The 20,947-nt window shown below is 30.8% G+C and overlaps 1 protein-coding gene and 1 long non-coding RNA gene across 3 annotated transcripts; one reads left to right on the top strand and one right to left on the bottom strand.

Moving 5' to 3' along the window:
• The first annotated feature begins 7,381 nt into the window (after positions 1-7,381).
• On the top strand, positions 7,382-16,273 carry LOC144572103 (NAC domain-containing protein 21/22-like). Of its 2 annotated transcripts, none has more exons than XM_078321516.1 (4): positions 7,382-7,762; positions 13,660-13,778; positions 13,952-14,104; positions 15,684-16,273. In XM_078321516.1, the coding sequence occupies exons 1-4, from the start codon at positions 7,570-7,572 to the stop codon at positions 16,137-16,139; spliced, it is 921 nt and encodes a 306-aa protein (XP_078177642.1). In that variant the 5' UTR covers positions 7,382-7,569; the 3' UTR covers positions 16,140-16,273. The 2 variants fall into 2 exon arrangements, with proteins under 2 accessions (XP_078177642.1, XP_078177641.1); XM_078321515.1 differs by having other exon boundaries at positions 7,442-7,762; positions 15,681-16,273.
• Positions 10,711-13,651, bottom strand: LOC144572104 (uncharacterized). The gene is made up of 2 exons (XR_013517681.1): positions 12,075-13,651; positions 10,711-11,844 (listed from the first exon to the last, which is right to left on the bottom strand). It is a non-coding gene; the product is annotated as an uncharacterized LOC144572104 (long non-coding RNA).
• Positions 16,274-20,947: the final 4,674 nt, after the last annotated feature.

Here is a 20,947-nt window from a genome sequence, read left to right as displayed (position 1 = left end):
CGATCCCTCTCTGAACCAATTAGGGCATTTCACGAGAATTTTCACTTTTATGATTTTTTTATTTTGAATTAGAACAAAGAAAAAAAATATGATTTAATGAATTTTGCACGTGTACACAAAGTCAAAAGATTATATACTCATTTTAAAACATTTTTTTTTCTTCTAGACTTTATCATTTGTTCTTTGAATGGCAATATATTTATTCATCTCTCCTGTACCTTGGCGTCATATAACTGGTAGTTGCTAAGGTTTTAATAATTATTAAATACAACGGACTTCATCATGATTGCAACTGAATTTTTTACCACAGTATTGGAATAGTTAAAAAAGGTAAATTAAATAAAAGGGTGTATCTGTATCATTGTGTATATATGTAATCAATAATATGTAGCAAATAAAAAGGCTTTCATAGTTTTAAGAAAGAGCAATTAATGTATATAGTAATGCTTACAAGCTTAAAAGCCTGGGCCAGTAAAACTTTATTATTTGTTCACTTTTTCTCATGTGCTGTATTTCTCCAAACTCAATTGAGTTGTCTGAATCAACGCAAGCTGGCTGTACACGTGTGCAACCTAGTTATGAATTTGTTTTGTTCCATTATAGATTGGAAACAGTTAATCGTACCTAAGTGGTAGACAAAAACTAAGTAGAACCACTACAAGAGGAAAACTAACACAGGTAATGGTGACAATGATGCGTAGGTTAGATTCACTCATTCAATTGACATTTAGAATAATACAAAATAATAGAGAATTATTGCGCATTTCACCCTCAAAATAAGAAAAATATCCCGTGCATTTCAACACTTTCAGAAGAACTGTACCAGTATATACCAGCCACATATATATAATATTTTATCCTTTTTTCTCGTGTTGACTTTTCTACATGCTGACTTTGTATCGCCGGGATGATACCAATATATATGTATGTGCAATGTGTATACAGTATACATATATTGGACCTTTAACCAAAAATTGAAATATGACCTTGGACATCTCCTTTTATTTTTTTTTCCCCAAATTATCCACAATGCCCATCTGGCCTAACTCATTGCTGTCTGGTAGTAGGGACCTATTTAGGAAACAGTGAGGAAGGTAGGTTTTTTTTTAATATATATTACTCTTCCAAATTTTGTATTTTTAGAAATAAAAAAAAAAAATCAAATTATCGGAAGGATTTTTTTATTATTAAATAGATGGGACTGAACCAATGGTCAAATTCCATTGGAGTATATACCATTACTGGATCGAACCAGGTTCGATCCTGGTAGGTTCCGAAAGTTGCAGTGTATCTTGATCACCGAAAATCCGGAAAGTATTGGTCTCATTGAAGATGTGAATTTAGTGTATAAATTAATTTATATTCGAGTTAGAAATTAATAGAACCGAAGTAATGGTTCGGTTTCATTGATTTTTCACACTATGTGCTAGTTGGTGTGGAAATCAGTGTAGATTGGGATTGGTTTGTTTCCATTCATTTATCGGAAAAAAGTAATTCATCTTGTTTCCAATAATTTGATTTTTTTTATTTTATTTCTAAAAATATTTTTTTTGTTACTCTTCTATATATGTTTCTAGGTATATAAGTGATATCAGTACATTACCAACTTTTACTGGGATTATAAGTAACATTTTGATGTTTTTAGGGGTGAAAAATAAAACTTGTCCGAAATAATATTACCTCAAGAATTATAGTGGTGCAAAGTAGAAATTACAGAGGCGTGGGGTATCCTCTACCTGTAGTCTTTATCTCTTTACTGGTACACATGGTACAATAACAGAGCTTCTCTTGTCAATTTTTTTCAATCTGCGTAATAAAACTACTTTTAGTTGATTGAGGCAGCACCTAAATGGATCTCTCCTTTTTGTGTTTTTGACATTTGCACTGTTGTTTGTCTCAAGCGATATGTGCTGGCTCAATTCAGGCCAATCAAACCCTAATTTTGGACTTATCTTTGGGTCTATTCCAAGTGGATTCTTCGAACTTGGACAGTTTAGTTTTTGTTTGCACATATACCCTCATAATCCGAATATGTGCCTGTGCTCTTGGAAATAGTAGCCATGGCACAGTGAAAATTAATGGGTTTCACAAACAAAATGGTTTTGTAAATACTACTGATTTTTACGGTGGAGAATTTGTTGGATATTTGAAGCCTATGAAATATATTTGGGAGTACGGGTCTTCTAAAATTATTGACACCGTAAGTCTGCGGACCCATAATGTTTTAACTTATATTTTTCAATACTCTGACTTATCTGATTATTTAATTTATAATTCTAATTACCAATCATAATTCAAAAAATTTATTTTGATTTTAACATTAAATTTAATCCGAATTACAAATCAAACATCCAAAGGGGAGCAAAAAACATTTCAAGGAGGAGCAAAATCGATCGGTAACAATAAATCACCACTAAAACTCGAAATTCAAGAAGGTGGCTGCCCCCTGATTTACTCTGGGTCCGCCCCTGTAAGTCTGTAATGTCTATTCTTAGGATTTTAATATTTAACAATAGTATTGGTTTTGAAGTTTTGCAACTTGAACAAGGGGCTGAGGGGGTGTAAGAAAATGTGGAAAATTTTATGGGTTGATTTGCATATATGCACCCGCATTAATGATTGTTGGATAAGCTAAGCTGTATGGTCTTGGTGAAATTGACTTGAAAATGAAGGTGGCGGCGGAATTACACCTAATTTTTTTTTTTTTTTTGTGTAGATAAACGTTTTGTTTATGAATTTATTTAACGAAGACGCAACTGATCAAGGTATTATTAATTTTGAAAAAGATAAACACACGTATGTTTTCTACAAATTTAGACTGCAAATTAAATTTGGTTCAATTTGAAATAATTTAGTTGCAAATTGAGCAATGATAATTTTTTTTTTTAATTTTCAAAGCACTTGACAAATAATCAAACGATTTTGCAAGTATATGAAAGTTTACATATATCATATCTATTTAATTCTGATTATATTATTTTAATTTTTGAGAGAAGATTATATTATTTTATTAGATGTAACAGTTCTCAATTAACCTATTTCTTTTTTTATTTATCTTTAAGTCCCTTGTGCTGAACTTTGCATTAGAGATTATGTTAGCTGTTATATACCACTTTAATATGGGTCGGGTTAGAAGCAGGTATTTGGATCCATTAACCTGATGATATTTGCTCGTTGAAGAATAATGATCATAAGTATATGATACGATGATATGCATCCACGTTTGTTAAGACCAAGACTCCAAAATTTCTGGTATTGTTGGTTGTTCTTCTTGTTTAATGAGATATCTTTTCAACTTTTTGTCCCATGAGATATTAAGTTCCTAATAATGCTTCTTTTGATAAGCTAGAAAATAATTTCAAAACTATCCAGACCTCTAGGTACACAAACTTAAGAACCTCTGATTTTTTGTTATTAAAAAAAATATATATTTTTCATACTTGCAGTTTATTTTAAGAAAGAACTATAAAAAATGTTTAGTAAATGATGCATCAAAATTCGTGTCTGTTAAAATTTTGGGTGGTGCTCTGTATCAGGTCCATGAACACCAGAAATTTTGCAATTTAATCTTATCTGAACCAATTTTTGAAATTTTATTGATGATTTATCTTAAATGAATTTAACAAAGTTATCAGGATTAATTATTTCAGCAGGGAGCACCAACTTTACTGGTAAGGCATCAATATACAGTACAAGAAAAAAAAAACACAGAAAGTTGTACTGAATGACCTAGAAATTCAGATAAAAGGAATAAAGTTGCAGTTTTGCCCTTAATTAATTTGGAATTTACTGTTTTGCAAAGCAGTCAATCCGCTTTAAAAAAATGTCAAAAATAAGAACTAGTATGAATTTTATTTGCATAGGTCATTGCACTGCAGCAAATAATTGACAAATAAATTTGACAATGAGCTTTAACATCATCATATTCATCATCAATAATTCATCATTTGGCTTGTAAACAACATTTTGCAAGGTCAACTAGCATACAAAATTGGGATCATATGCCATAGAGAGTGAATAGTTTCTTATTTGTCCGACTAGTACAACTAGGATCCACTTGTCAGTACTACAGCACAAGCGTGTGGTAGAATTTGTCCAAATATATATTAATTATTTAATCAATGCCATGTTTGAAGAAAGAACAGCAAATAGCCTTCTGACTGGATTAATCCAAGGATAAAATGGCATTGATTAAATAACAACTTCCAACTAGGGTGACGTGCCCAATCCATGTAGCGAGTCAATAACAACTTCATGTACCTAGTAAAACTAGGGTTTTCTTTCATCGAGCTTCTTTGTGAACTTAATTTTAAAATCTATCAGATTGGCTTCAAACGATAAAGCCAAACCGTTAAAACTCATTTTCCTTACGAGTGATGCATCTACATGTGAACATTTCAAATTAATATATTATAAAGCAGGGCCGGTCCTGAAGATTTTGGGGCCTGGGGCGCAAGAAAAAATTGGACTCTTATATACACAATTTTTTTTATTAATATGTAAATAAATTATTAAATTTGTAAACTAATAGTAAAGGAAGTTCTAAATTAATCAATAGAAAGTTAACATTTAGAATATGAAAAATAAAACACTTTTTCAATGATATTATGTCATCATAATAAAACGTTAATTGCAAGTTGCAACAGATTTTTTTTTTTTACATAATTCAGATTTTTTTATTATAGAAATTATTAAATTCAGTAGTATGAAAATAGAAAGAGTGTCTCGTTTTCATTGAGTCCGATCCAATATTAAGGATATGACTCAATGGTTCCTATTCAATTTTAAAACGATCAAATGTGACAATCACTTTGAGTTCACTCCAAAAAATCAGTAGAAAAAAAAAATTATTTCCACATTCAATCATATTAAATTTGGATAATAACTCATATCCATAATATTAGATCGGACTCAATGAATTCAGGTTTATCATATTAATTTGTTAAAACCGAAACACTCTTTCAATTTATATAACATAAATTCTATAGTTCTCGAAGAGAAAAGAGGAATTTGCCGTGTTATTTTTGGCCTCATAAACCTTGCTGCCTTGATATGGTGAATTTACTCGCATCACCTGACTTGCATACACAGTAGCACGCTGTCACAGCCTTGTTGAATCTATACATTCATGAAAACAATATAGGTATTATGGTTGATTCTGGTGCCATAGTGAAGATTGTAGAGGTATTGAATTTTGGTAGCATGGAACTACAAAAGCAAGGGAAAATGTTGCGGCCGCTTTGCATAGTTTGTCGATTGTAGACAAGAACAAAGTAGACATTGGTGAGGCGGGTGCATTACCATCACTGGTTATTGATTAATCTGCTGCGTCGGGGTAGCCCGCGTGGGAAAAAGGATACATCAACTGCCTTAATTAATTTATGATTCACGCGGCTAACGCAATCGAGGACAATTCTGACTGTACTAGCTATCAGATAATTATAGTATTTTGGACCTTTATATACAACTAATTATTTTTTTTTGGGCCCTTTGGAGTTTGGGGCCCAGGGCTATCGCCCTGGGTGCCCTGGGCCTGGGCCGGGCCTGTTATAAAGTCAAGCAGTCAACATTTGAATGTTTATAAATTAATTTTAATGCATTTATTTTTTGAACGTTTTTTTACAAAAATTTGTATGTAAACACATTACTCGTAAGTTAAATGAGTTTCAACAGTTTGAATTTGTTATTTGAATCCAATTCAATAAATTTTAGAATTAATTTCACAAAGATACTTGATAAACATAAAAACACTCCAATTCTACTCATAATAACCTCTCCCAATTCCGTACAGTTTTCCTGAAATTCCTAAACTGCTTTTGAGTTTCTTGATATAATTCAACCATATGGCGTATAATAATAATCAGTTCAACTTCTTTAGTTTCAATAACAACTTCCAACTACTCGTTTAAAACATGCATCAATCCATGTAGCGAGTCAGACAGCATGGGTTGAATTTTTTTAGTATAATTGGGCACATGTGATAAGGATATTGGAAAAAATGTAGCGAGTCAGACACATATGTGATTAACAAGTCTTTAATTCAGCCATTCAGGAGTCTAATTGCACATGTAATTTCAAGTATGAGATGAGAGCGAGGATTATGATATGCTTGCTTTTAAAACTGCTTGAACGGACATAATTTAATTTTTAAATTTTTGTTGTTCATTGTTCATCCCTAACCCACCATATATTCAGACAATTTTGCTACATGCATGCATTCAGATTCAACTCGTTTAGTCATGAAAGTTGAATAAATGTGTTCAATATTAAATATAGTGTTTTTTTTTTTTACTTTTACTAATACATAACATAAGTATATAACATTTCAATTCTAAAAATACTCTGTTTGAGTTTGATTTTGTGTTAGTGCAACACTGTACTTACGTTGCTTATGTAACCGCATCTTTTATCAATGAAAGAAGGGCTGGACTCTCGTTACTTTCTAAAAAAATAAAAATTCAATATTTTTCAAATTTTCAGATATTTTTATGGCATGGTTGTAAAAATGATGAAAACTACAATGGTAACAACAACAATTTTTTTTTTATTTTGTCTGTGTAGTTTCTGCAACCTATCTCAAGTCAGAAATGAGAAGGGTTGTGTAGTTTCTACAACCTATCCCAAGTTAGAAATGAAAATATTAAAATTTTTAAAACTCACAAATTTATCCATTTTATTGTATTTCATATTAAAACTCACTTTAAATTTATAAAATATCTATTTTACCCTTTATTAAAAGCATAAAAAAAATTGTAACTTGTTTAAGAAAAATGTCGATCTTACAAGATACCCATTATTCTTTACCTTTAATAAAATATCATTTTGCCCTAAAAAACCAGATATCCATTATACCTTATACCCTTTTATAAATATATCCAGTTTGCCCTCAAAACTGATCAAATATAAGTACCGATATTTTTCTTAAACAAGCTACAAATTTTGAGTGCTTTTAATAAAGAGTAAAATGGTATTTTATAAATTTAAAATGAATTACAATATAAAAGACAATAAGGTAAATTTGTGGATTTTGGAAGTTTAGAAGAGGAAATGCGTAATTTCACAGTTTAGAAGGGGGGATACATAATTTTGAAGTTTTTAAGGGTATACATGAAATTCCCCCTAAATTTCTTAATAAAAATTATAAAATCGCAATATTCTCACGATTATTTTAAAATAATTTTACAATAAATGTAGCAATGAAAAAACATACAATTGTATCTGCGATTTTAAAATGACTTTTCTGAATTACCACAAAAAAAGTTAAAAATTGCTCGTTAGTAGTAGTTTCTCTCCCAAATCTCCGAGCTTAAATATAGAGGCGTTAGTTATTAAAACCCCAACCTCTATATAAGTTGAACTAAGACCCAGTATACGACTAATTATTAGGTTTATATATAATTATATATAGGCACATATATCTCCTATCCCTAATTAACTTAATTGCCATCTCAACACCAAGTTACCAACTCAATACTCCAACCCTCCCCCTCTACCCCACCCCCCCACCCCCCCACCTCAACACACAAAACAAGACCTCACAGCGCACAAGCACACAGACACACCCACAAGATGAGTATCTTGAGCATGGTGGAGGCAAAATTGCCGCCGGGTTTTCGGTTCCATCCGAGAGACGATGAGTTGATATGTGAATATCTGATGCCGAAAGTCGGGAGAAAGGACGGCAAATCAGCGCTTATGCCGGGCCTATTGGAGGCCATGGTGGCTGTCGATTTGAACAAGTGTGAGCCGTGGGATCTCCCAGGTCAGTCAGATTATTACCAGATTTATGCTTGTACTTTGATCGTTTTTAATTAAAAAAAGACTTAAGGTTGCCTAGTTTCTCAGAGATGATGCCGTGCATGTTTTTTTTTTTTTTTGATAAACGTGGATAAATCACCGATTTCTTATTAAAGAAACTTACAATGTTATAGGAGACGGTATCAAACCTCTAGTATCAGATTCTGTAAGAAACAAGCTACAAATGTAAAACATACATCTAAAACAATATCAACGGCAACATAGCATCTAACCTATAAAAAGAAAGATCTCCAACTAAACAAGCAAAACAACCCTTTATAAGCACCAAAAATCAAAACCAACTGAGGCTACTCTTCTGTTACTTCACTTTGATACATGTTTTGGTCAGATCCAGCGATAGACAGCAAACCCCTGATTACCTCTTCCTGCCCATGCTGCCCGATGTCGTGCATGTTTATATTGCATATATAACTAACAAAACACTAGTAGTAATGCTTAGTTTCTTCCTCTCCTCTCTCTCTCAGCCTCTTCTCCGCTTCTCTTATCAGACAAACACAACACACAAGGATGCAAATTAAGTCGCCATTAATTGCACTAATACATGTAGTTACTGAAGATATTTCCTAGCAATATATATAGCAGACTTGTATTTACATAGTGATTTGTCATCGTGCACTAATCTTCTTCTTTAATTTGAAAAATCAACTATTTCACCCAAAAATGATGTTGATCTTGATCATTATTAGTTAAGACCTGCATTTCTGCTCGCATGACAATAAAATAAAATAAAATATAATTAAGTATGATTGTACTAATGTGATGTCCATGTAGGGTCGCGTTGGGTCCAATGTCTTAATCGAAACGTTTAGATTCAATATTTTAGAATGACAACTTTTATAGATTAAACTGAGAATAATATCTCTTGATATCGTAAGTGTATCAGTCTTTGACACACACACGGAGAGAAAAGTAATTGATATAATCAAATATAATATTTTTTATTAGGGTTAGAGGGCAAGACGCCTTCTAACGGATTTTATAAATAATAAAAAAGAGATATTTATTTTGTATCCTTTTTATTTCTATACTTCTATAATTAATTAAGTTTTTTTTTTTGAGATCCTGATAGAGATCAGGTGGTTCTATAATTAATCTTTACAAACTTACGATTGATCAGACATGAAAAATTACAGGAACATATATAAATCTTTCTTTCTATTGAATAAAAGTATGATTCCGCTAATATATATTACTATATGTTAGAGATACTAAACGAAGGCATAAACAATAAATACATATAAACAGAAGACAGACCTAGCTAGTCAAATGATTGCAAAAATAGTGAGGAGTCCTTTTCTCAATCCATCTTCCCCTCTCAGTTCATCAGTGGCATTTATAAATGACAATTTAGGTGATGTGTGCCAATACTGGTATACACAGGTACCTTTTTGTCAGTTTATTGCACAATTAATTTTAGATATGCAAAATATCATACATCCAATATATATGTTTCTATATCACATATATCTATAGAATTTTTTCCTCAATATTTTATTAGTGGAATACTATTTAAATTATTTGTCGTCACAAAAGTTATGTTAAACAACAAAAGGTATATATATTATTGCATATATTTGATTAAAAGTGTACATGCATGAGAACACATGAAAGGATTATGTTATTTCATAATTTCTTTTTTAGCACAGGAAAGAAGAAACACCATAAATTAAAGCCTATTTAAATTTGATACATAACAATATGACATGGTTGCCACACGGAGGGTATGACATAAAAACAAGTCCTCCGTTGCAAAACAAAAAAAGGAACATCTTTTATGACAAAGTGTATCCACTTTATAACCTCCTCATGCCTTTTGTTCCTTTCCCTGACGTACCTTGCTTTCTTAATTTTGGAAGCACATTTTTTGTGCACCTTGCCTCAAATTAGATATTAGTTTTGCTTTTGAATATCGATCCTCCTTTTGCACTTATGCCCATTCTTTATATTATATAATCACATGACATGCTACTTTAGTAATTAAGTCCTTAATTCTATATTCCCACTAAAGTATCTAATCCTTACCAAAAGAAAAGGCAGAAGCACATATTCTGTGCTGTGATGCTAGAATATAGTCCAAGATTATCAAACAAAGATATACATAAAAAAAGAAAAAGAAAAAAAAGATGTGTATTCTATCGGTATAAAGAACAATTCCATGAAACTCATACCTTAAAATCTTTTAGAGGAGAGCGGTCCGATGTCCAGTTGAAATCATTTGATTCGCATTAAAATTCGCATGCACTTGATTAACACTTTAATTCTTAAATTGTTAGTACAAATCTTAATGCGGAACAAAGAGACCTTCACATTTTTTAGTCAAATTAAATCAAACCGGCACATATATATTTATATGACGTTGCACAAAAAATAATATATAATCAAAAAGAGAATTTCAAATTGGATAGGGAGAGTACTCGGACAACGGTTAGGATTTTATAAAAGACAAAACAGAATTTCAGTTGAAAAATAAAACAAGATAACCAACTACACCACGACACCTTGATCTCGATCTTAAAAAATAACTTTTAAACGATTATTTTTCATTTTTATTTCTACTCTCATCCCCCAATAACTTTTAAACGTTAAAATTACAAACCGGGGACACTGGAAATTAGGTTCAATTAATGGCAAGAATATATACTTGTTTCTTTATTTGAATAAATTTATTTTATTATGGAAGATAAATCATTGCTTCAGAGTTTAGACAAAGACAAATAAATTAATTAATGAAGGATTATATAATAACCTTATTGTATTTGGTTTAGAAAGCAACTTGGCATTATTAATTTGGACTTCCTGCCCGTTAACACAGTGCATTAAAAAAAATCGGCAGAGTACGTACAATTTGTAGAAAATCATATTTTAATTGAGTTTTGTTATAGTGTTCTTCGATCTTGTAAATTTTCTTATGATGCATTTCACTATCATAGGCGTTGATTTTTTATTTATTTGATATTTAATTAAATATCGATTTTATAAAGGACAGAATAGGTGCACAATAGGTAATAGCATATTTAAACTTAGTTTCTATATTAGCTAAAACGAGGAATACCATAGCAAAACCCATTTTAAGTAGGACAGTCACATCGACTATATATATATCGTTATTGGGTTGGTAATTGGTGGTAATGGTTAGAAAACACCATCTCATAAAAAAAAAAAAAAAAAAAATCAGATGGTCAAGTTAAATATATAATAGTCTTAAAATTATTTTCTAAGTTAAAAATTTGATTGCATAAATTAGGTCCTAGTGGAGGTATGAGGCAAATTAATTTTTTTTAAACAATTTCTATATTGATGTGCATAATTTAGATTAAAATAATATATATAAATATACTTATTTTGACATCATACATTTCATCAAAAAAATCGAAAAAAAAAAGCAATTTTGTGAATATTTGGCACATTCAAAATCCGACCCACGTTCTTTATACCAATTTTAATTATATACGCAGATTCACCCTTTCAACACACGTCACCGAGAACCTGATAATGTCAATAAATTCTGAAAAATATTTTAGTATCTATCTGTTTTTTTTAAATTGATAGATTAATTATTATTTTTGCAATAAATTAACTTAATTATATGGAAAAAAAAGATAAATTACCTACTAATTTTTTTATTGAAAACCAATTGATCAACTAATTCTCGAAATTGTGCCAAATTCAATACACAAATTATATTACAATCATAGAGAAGATATCTACAATTAACTTTCAAAATTTTGATAAATCTTTAACCGGTTGTCACGTTTATCAATTAAGTTTGATGTAAATATATATTTCTTTTCATTTTAATTAAACACTGCTCAGAAGGAAAAAATCTTCATACAATATTTTACTGAACTAAGCCTAGACCATGACACATGCAACTGTTTGGCCAAGATCAGAGATGGGATGCACATAATCACACATAGTTGCGACCGCACAAGATCCTAAGTCGAAGCATGTTTCTGTAAATTCTGTTAAACCTGAGATATTTTAACAATTTGCTGATAAAGAATAGAAAAAAAAATATCTCAGAATCTATTACTGTTTTGTCGAATTCGTATCCTCTGGATGAACTCAAAAGGGAATCTTTTGAGTTAATAAATCCTGACCATCTGATTTATTTTTAATATTCGTGCAGACTAGATCTACACTAATATTAAAGGGTCCCTATATCATAAGCAGGGGCCGGATTGGCTCCGTTTAAAATCAGACGGTTGAGAATTAGTAACTCAAAAGATTCCTTTCTGAGTTAATGCAGAGGATACGCATTCCTGTTTTGTCACTACTGACATGGGACGTGCACTCACTCGCTCGCACACTGACACACACAGCGGAGGCGACGTAGACATGCAACTCTTTGTATCCTCGACAACACAACATCCCATCGCCATCTGTCATTTCATAACTGGACATGTGGCCAAGGCTGTCCTTGTCCAGTTGTCCAACACCTTCTGCCTATTATATTTTATACCTACTCTTAAATTATTTGAAGCTAGCTAGTCGCTATATCATTTGGGTTGTTTTAGTTTCCTACTTGTTAATGCTTTGCTTCCCGATTTCTCACCAGTTGATGCCGAAAAGGAGTATTGGTATATATAATCCAAGACTCTGTTTAACTGTTTTTGTTTTCAGATTTTAGGGGGTTTATATAGAAATCTATATCATATGAGGTAACAGAATATTTTAGTTTTAATATGGACTGTCCAATCAGAATCTGAGTCAATTTTTTTTTTTTTTTTTTTTTGAGGAGAAAATCTGAGTCAAATTGATTTGAAGTGGAATGCACGGATCTCTTTGATACTTGTGCCAGATCAGTTCGGACAATCTGAATCCGAACTCAAATATTTTATTACCTCAGTGATATGAATTTGTTTATATAAAACTGATTGAAAATTTCATAATTAGCCGGGTTATCATTGATAAAATAGGGGCTTGAACCCTGTTTTTCCTAAAAAAATAAAATTCATAGTTAGTAAGTAATATAATCTATTTTTATGATTTGGTGTACAAATATTTATTGTTTAAATATATTAAATTGGTAAGAAATCTAAAATAAGTCTTTAATTTAGTAACTAAGACAATAACTTATGTGTGGGAAATCACATGTTTAAAATTCGGTTGAAAGATTTTTTATGAATATTTAAAATCCAAAGACTTGATTTTCATCATTATCTAAAAATAATAAGTTTATATTGGACATAAGATTGCTTATGATACAGTACTAATCATCTCATTATTGCTATACAGAAACTATAGTCGAAGTCCGAAACCAAAACAAAAATATTTTAATATGGACACTTTAGTTATTAATTAATACAAAATATTGATTGTGTTTATCATCATCATCCCCATAATATTAATCATCGTTGCTATCGTCATCACAATTATTGTTGTAGGGACCATGAAAATAGATATACATTTTGAAAAAAGAGTTGAATATTTAAATTGAAACATAGACTAATAAATAAAATAAAATGTCAAAGATGCACTTAAATTTCGACAGAGAAACACATGATATAGAAATGTAGAATTGAGTGATGTGGATACTTTGCAATGATGAAGCAACCAATAGAAATACTGAATACATTACTTTTTTTCATCCAACAAAAAGAATGAACTGTTACTGTTAGATACTACAAATAAGCAGAGAAGAGGAAGAAACAAGCAAAAATATGCTCGGGATTGCATAGTTGAGGAGACCATAAATTATTATTGAGCATGAAAAATAAGTCAAAATTCTCACTTCATTACAATGACATACATACTAATTTTTTAACTTGATAAATTGTGCTCATTATTAATCCTGATTTTTTTTATATTATCAGATAGCTAATTTTTCTATTAATGCAGATGCGGCGTGCGTAGGAGGGAAAGAATGGTACTTCTTCAGCATAAAGGATCGGAAGTATGCAACGGGGCAGAGAACCAATAGAGCCACTGAGTCAGGCTACTGGAAGGCAACGGGCAAGGTTCGTTTTTCAATTTTCTCTCATCATCACACTATAATAAATTACATTTATCATGATGAACTTGAATTTAGGAACTCTTACCTAATTATGAATTTCGCAATTAATATATAATAAATCGTGTCCAGAAAGATTATGAAACTATATATAAAGAATTTTTTATGATTTATAAACAGGACCGACGAGTGTCTCGAAAACGAACGCTAGTAGGGATGAGAAAGACACTTGTGTTCTACAAAGGGAGAGCTCCAAAGGGGAAGAAGACCGAGTGGGTCATGCACGAGTACCGCATCGAGGCGAAAGATGACTCCACGCAGCTCACTTGCAAGGTGAGTTTTATTTTTTCTATTTTGGGGTTTTCATATAAAGCATTATCTTTCTCAATTTGTTTGGCAATAATTGTTATTTCAATCGAAAATTATTAGAAAAAGTAGTATAAGGTAGTTTAGAATTTTTCTAGCTTTCTCCTTTGAACAATAAAGAAACGAAAATTCCCCCAATTAAAATAATTAATTAATTAATAATAAGATGGAGAGGAATAGAGGGAGAAAGAGAAATAAAAAGAAACACAATTTAGCAGCTGCTGCAAAGATTTCAGGAAAAAACACAGAGATGGAAAGACAAAAAAGACAAAAAAAAAAATTAAATTAATTGGAATTGAAATTAATGATTCATAGTAGTCTTAACACTGAAAAAAAGAGTTGATCATACATTAATTATAAAAAGGGTATATTAACCACAGTACCACACCAGGAGCCCACTGCCCAGGACCAAAATTAAAAGATGCAATTTTTTTTATTAAACCAAATAGAAGGACTTAAAATGACAAAACAATCCCAAAAATTGAACTGGAGAAGTCCAGTGTGTTCACTGCCAAGTGCCAAATCATCAAGTTGCTATCTGATTGGACAGGCGCAATTGCATTGAATTCCCAATTTGTCCTTCATCCTCGTTTTTTGGTGCTGGGAATCTGGGATAACTACTCACAACCTAATAGCACTGTTCTATATATCCTTTGTGCTGTAATCTCGCTGGCATATCTCACTCACATGGCACAATGATATTTTCTAATTCGTTTAGTAGAGTTAAGCTTTATGAGGTTTTCTTTAAGAAAAAACTTAATTAGTCTAAATGGTGTATTTTTTTTAATCACTACGTCCAATACCCCAACTGTGTACATGTATGCGCACGTCACCATATCAATCATTGATTGATACATTGAAAGCCAATCATAGGCTCTTCATTTTAAATAATACAATTTTAAATTGATCTACAAACCTTAATTATTCTAGCACACTTGCAAATATATACAATGTATATGCATGGGTTCCAGCTGTTAGATGTACAAGTAAATAATTATTTAGACAAGTCATAGTCAATATCTATGGGTATAAGAGAAGGAATTATATATATATTAGAGCATCATAGCAAACCAAACAAATTATGAATCTCGTTGTTTTTATTTGGAAATAAGTGCTGTGTTGTGACTTGTGAACTTTTTATTCATATCTTTTTATATTTTTTTTTGTAAGAATTTATTATTGGTCTCTCCTTAAAAGAAAAAGAAAAAGGATCCAACAGCATCTGTGCTAAGTTTGTGATTTAATGATTGTTATTTTATAAATTATGAGTTATATACAGTTTATTTTCTGGTAGGTGCTTAAATTGCAAAAAGATAATCATAAAATATTATTTGTGTAGAACTTATTATCAAATTTAATAGTTGTCATTTGGATGATCTAAAGACTTTAACCTGCTAAAAAAATTATGAATTATGTCACCTCGCTAAATACATTACAAGAGCCAAAAAAAATTTCCTATTCATTAGATAATTTATTCATTATCATTTCCAGCAAAAGGAAATAAACAATGAATTGCACTGAATTTCTTTTCTGTTTTTTCAAGCAGGAAGATTGGGTTCTGTGTAGAGTTTTCTCCAAAGACAGAAACAGTGTCAACTCGAAGCCGAAAGCACTTGCAACTTACAACGCTGGTAGAGACACGGCCTTTGTCTCGACGTACCTTCCACCACTCACTGATAGCCACGTCATTGCATCGTCCCAAAACCAATTCGCCTCTGAGGGTTCAAATTTGGGGTTTGGTTTTGGTTTTGAGCAAGTGCCCTGCTTCTCCAGCTTCAATTCAGGCTCCTCATCTCTTTGTGCTTCCAACTGCACGCCTCCAGTCATGAATGCAATGGAGAAATTCAACCCTCAGCTAGGTCAATGTTTAGACCCGATGCAATATGAAAGTGCTTTTCTAAAGGTTGTGCTTGGTCAATTCAGCAAGCCGAATTTAACTGAAGGGAGCTGTGAGGCCCACTTGTCAGAGACTGCACCGGCCTCTTGTTGGAACCCTTTTTGAAAATTTCATATATAATTGAGCGCTGTGTGTTGGTGGACAATGTCGTCTGAACTATATTTGTGTAGTTATTATTTGCAGGGCATTGAATACATATTTGACAATTGTGATAATTAATAAAATAATTATGAATGTTTAAGAGAATATAATTAGAGATGTTCTTTATATATTAGTATATATAGATTTAATGTTTATCAAATTTAGTACGATTTAAATTTTTAGTTTATTCTTTTTATTACCATTTGATATTGTCAAAAAAAAAAAAAATTCCATTATAACCTACTTCTCTAAAATTTATATTAAAATACAAGGTTCGATCGTTACTGAACAAAAACAAAACAAAAACGTGTATCGCACTAGAATATGAGAAGGATCTCTGAGCTGACTGTCAGCCTTTGTTTCAATAAAAAAAAAAAAGTAGAATAAGAGAAGGCAAGAATAGCCTGTTAGGACGGCTATAACTTTTAGTAAAAAAAAAAAAAAAACAAATATGATTTGAATGTTTAACCCCAATTTAATAAGTTCGCAAACTACTTTGTTTATTTTTTTTTCTCTTTAATTTTTAGTAGTGAGAGATTTTACAAGTACTTCAGTGTATAGAATGCTATTTTTGTATAATTAAATATCTACGCTAGAACAAACTTATAATTTACTCCGATGTTTTAATGCAATTGCCTAAGGGCTTACAACCAAAAAAAAAATAAAAAAAATAAATTCGCAAAGAAACGGAGGGAGTGGTGTCCGGAACAGAAGCCCCTAACAAGTGATGGAATCAAAATATCAAGAAATTGTTCTTTAGGATCTCAAAACTACTGTTGAAGTTTCTAATTCTATGACCTGTTAAATTATTGATCATAATTTTACAATATTCAGCATACTAAAATTGAATATCAATATTATAAAAAAATACAAATTAAGTTAATAATAAATTTAAATAGTATTAAAATTATTAACTATGCATTCTCTAACAAGGTTTTTAATTATGTTTGAGAAGTTCAAAGAAAAAATAGTACCGCTGACATTTGGATTACGATTGGAAAATTAAAAAAAAAAAGTGATTTTATGTTATGGATAAAAATTTAGGTGGATCTCCTCCTAACAGCCGACATTTTTATTTTTACTCAATTAAAAAAATAATTTAATAATAATAACCATGATCCAAGAACATTATTAAAAGTACCCAACCCATGGAATTTTTCCACGGCTCCAACCTCTCTCTCTCTCTTTTAAAAACAGAATTTTTTATTTTTTGAATTGAAATATTAGAAATAGTGAATATATTTCTTTAAAATAGATGAAATACAATATAATTTAATTTATTAGAAAGGCGGTAACAAATAGATATAACTTTTTATAAATTAACAGTCTTTCTAATAAATTAAATTATATTGTATTTCATCTATTTTTAAATAAATATATTCACTATTTCTAATATTTCAATTCAAAAAATAAAAAATTCTGTTTTTAAAAGAGAGAGAGAGAGAGGGGTTGGAACCGTGGAAAAAATTTCACGGATTGAGTACTTTTAATAATGTTCTTGGATCATAGTTATTATTATTAAATTATTTTTTAATTGGGTAAAAATAAAAATGTCGGGCCGCTTAAAGTTTGAAAACAATGCATTGAATTTTATTGCAGAATCATTGAAGGCACATCGATATTTTATACTTTAATCTTGACAGCTGTTTATCGATGCTTTATTATAAAACAAAAAAAACATCAATGAATTAAGCGTCAATGTAAATTATACTCCTTCAAGATGATAATAAAAGAAATCGGTCATTCTCTCTCGGTGCAAAAAAAATACATAAAATAATAAAAAAAAATATCGCAGGCAATTGGGTCAAATTAAGTACTACGAGTTATGATTCTAGATTTTTGACAAGTGATGTTATGTTTGGATTTTTAATTTTTTTATGTTTTAAAATGTATGTGTTGAAGACATGACTCACTAATAGAACCTGTATTATTGTGCTGGTAGTTACGCTTTTTTGTGTGGATATATAAGAACTCACACAAAAAGAAAAAGAAAAAAGAAATGACAAAATGTCCTCAGTACCTCTAAAGTATTAACATGGGTATTTTTAAAATAGTAAGTGGTCCAAGAAAATATCTTGATTTTTGACACGAAAAAAAATATGGGAACCAACTCAAATAATATTGCGCATGGCTTCCCTCATTAAGGGCGTGTTCGGCGTTCCCAGTAGGATTAGGAATAGGAATAGGAACTGAAAATTTATTGTTCACGTGAGAAAAAAAAATTCAGTCTGAATGAATTTTCTTTTTCCCACGCGAATAGCCCTAACAGAAATAATAATATCTAAGTTTTATTAGCCCGCAATGAAAGACATTAATACATATGATAGTCATGTTTGATATTAATATTAAGATCATCTTATTGCTTGTCGTATAAATTTTATTTTATTTTTAAATATTTTTTTTAAAAATGAGGTTTGATCTCCTTTCATATCCAAATTTAGCAGTACATGTTGGCATGAGACTTAGTTCGCCAACATGCGTCACCCTTAACACTGTCGAAATAAATAATGCATATTGAATCATGACCAAGATACTAAATGAATTGTAAGCTAATTATAAGTCATGACCATTGACCAAGCCAATCATGACTACGCTAATAATAATACATATTGAATCATGATAGCGAGGACAACGATATTATGACTAAGCTGCTCAATTAAATAAAAAAAAGATACAAATTGACTCGAGATGTTTGCATCAATTCATGTTTCCTTCTCATTAATTATGAAAGTCTATTTGAGAATCAATTTTCGATATAGTGGCAAGAGCGAAACCATTTATATTAGAGGTCGCAAGTTCAAAGTTTGAATAATTTTTTTTTTTTTGTGGATATTAAATAGTTGAATGATTTGATTTAAAGACGGTGATAGTTAACTAATAGGGTCAATTGACTTTTATTTATTTTCAAAAAAATTATATTTATACATGACTTTCTATATACTTTAGAGTAAAATGTTATGAATACCGTAAATTGATCTTCATTTACAGTATGAAAATTTTATAATTAAACTCCATTTACATTTAATCCCATAACCTGAAAGACTCCAACCCTAACTTAATCTCCAATCTTTATTCAAAAAAATTATTAAAGTCCTAACAGAGAAAATAGTCAAAATACTATTATTCTTCGTGTCTAAATCTCTCTTCCCATTTCCGAAACTGAGAAAAGCTATTGCTTATATCATCACGATAATTAAAATATGGATTTGCTGACAACAGAACAGGAAAAAAAATTGAAGTTCGTTTCCGTTAGGCACCGCCATTCCAAACAGACACAAACCATGTTGCTTTTGATTTTGGATATGTTATTGGTTGGCACTTGACACATAATTATATGATCTTATACTAGGAGGGTTCAAATGCACTCAAATTTTTGTGCACCCAAATACATCCTATCTTTCAAATTTTTTTTCTCCGTTTTCAAAGTCCGAATAGTCAATCCGAACCGTTAGATGCGATCTATATATTAAGATGTGCTTGGAGACCAAATTTTACATTTTTTGAATTTTTTTTACTATTTATTAAGCCACTTTGAAAATCGCTGATTTTACATTTTCTGGACCATTGGATCAGCGATTTTCAAAGTGGCTTAATAAATAGTAAAACAATTCCAAAAAATGTAAAATTTGGTCTCCAAGCACATCTTAATATATAGATCACATCTAACGGTTCGGATTGACTATTCGGACTTTGAAAACGAAGAAAAAGGATAAGGTGTATTTGGGTGCACAAAAATTTGGGTGCATTTGAACCCTCCTCGATCTTATATAGATGATGGTTCAAATGTCTCTATTTTTTGTACCACCATTTTTAAAAGTTTTAATAATTCAAAATCTAAGACTTAAAAATTAAAATAAAACCGTTGGATGTGATCTATGTTATTTTCTCTCTGTGCTGATTAAAAGTTATCATATTTTAATTTTGTTTTTATGTGAATCAATAAGTTGAAAAATCAACGTCCCTAAATTATCCACATTAGTACATTTTTTACAAGCTCTTGATGACAACTAAAATAAAGTTGGAATGTCATTAATTTTTACACGTGCATAGATAAAATGATGTAGATCATATCCAACGTTTTAATTTGACTCTTAAGTTTTAGATGTTGAGTTATTAAAGCTTTTAAAAATGGAGGCATTTGAACCCTCTCTTATATATATTTGTCAAAGATTTAATAATTTGGCTTGTGTATTGAATTAGATGATGCTTGCTTAATTCATCAGATTTGATTGCATTAATTAACTATTGTTAGTTAGTTTTTGTAAACAAAAAAATTGAATGATAGTAGTAAAAACTACACCTCAACAAAATTCAAAAGAAATCCAATAATATAACTGTCACACCCCGCGGCCACGGATCGTAACAGTACCCCGCCGTAAGCATACAATACCGTGTATACTTACAAGGCAATTAACACTTCAATCAAGACAATAAGCAAAATAAAACAAGTTTCTAAATATAATCAGAGTGCACAGTCTGGTTAGAGTATAATACAACAAAGTATCTCATCCGGATACCAATCAAAAGGCTAAACCTAGAATTATACAACAAAATATCTCTAGGGTCATATAAGGTAAACTACCAACGGCCTGCTACTCGTGTGCCTCTCCGGAATCGGACGCACCAGAACTTGTAAGGTAACCCGAAGGGTGGGGGTGAGAATAAATTCTCAGTGCGAATTTGCCACAGTTAGATTATTGGACTTGCAATCAAGCTCCATATTCAAAAATGAAATCCATACAACAGCAATTCAAACAGATATATATATTCAT

The sequence above is a fragment of the Carex rostrata genome, chromosome 20 (assembly GCF_964058835.1).
Source record: "Carex rostrata chromosome 20, lpCarRost1.2, whole genome shotgun sequence".
In the NCBI taxonomy this organism is placed as follows: Eukaryota; Viridiplantae; Streptophyta; class Magnoliopsida; order Poales; family Cyperaceae; genus Carex; species Carex rostrata.
Note: the sequence above shows the minus strand (reverse complement) of the source record. Positions and strands in the feature narration are given on the sequence as shown.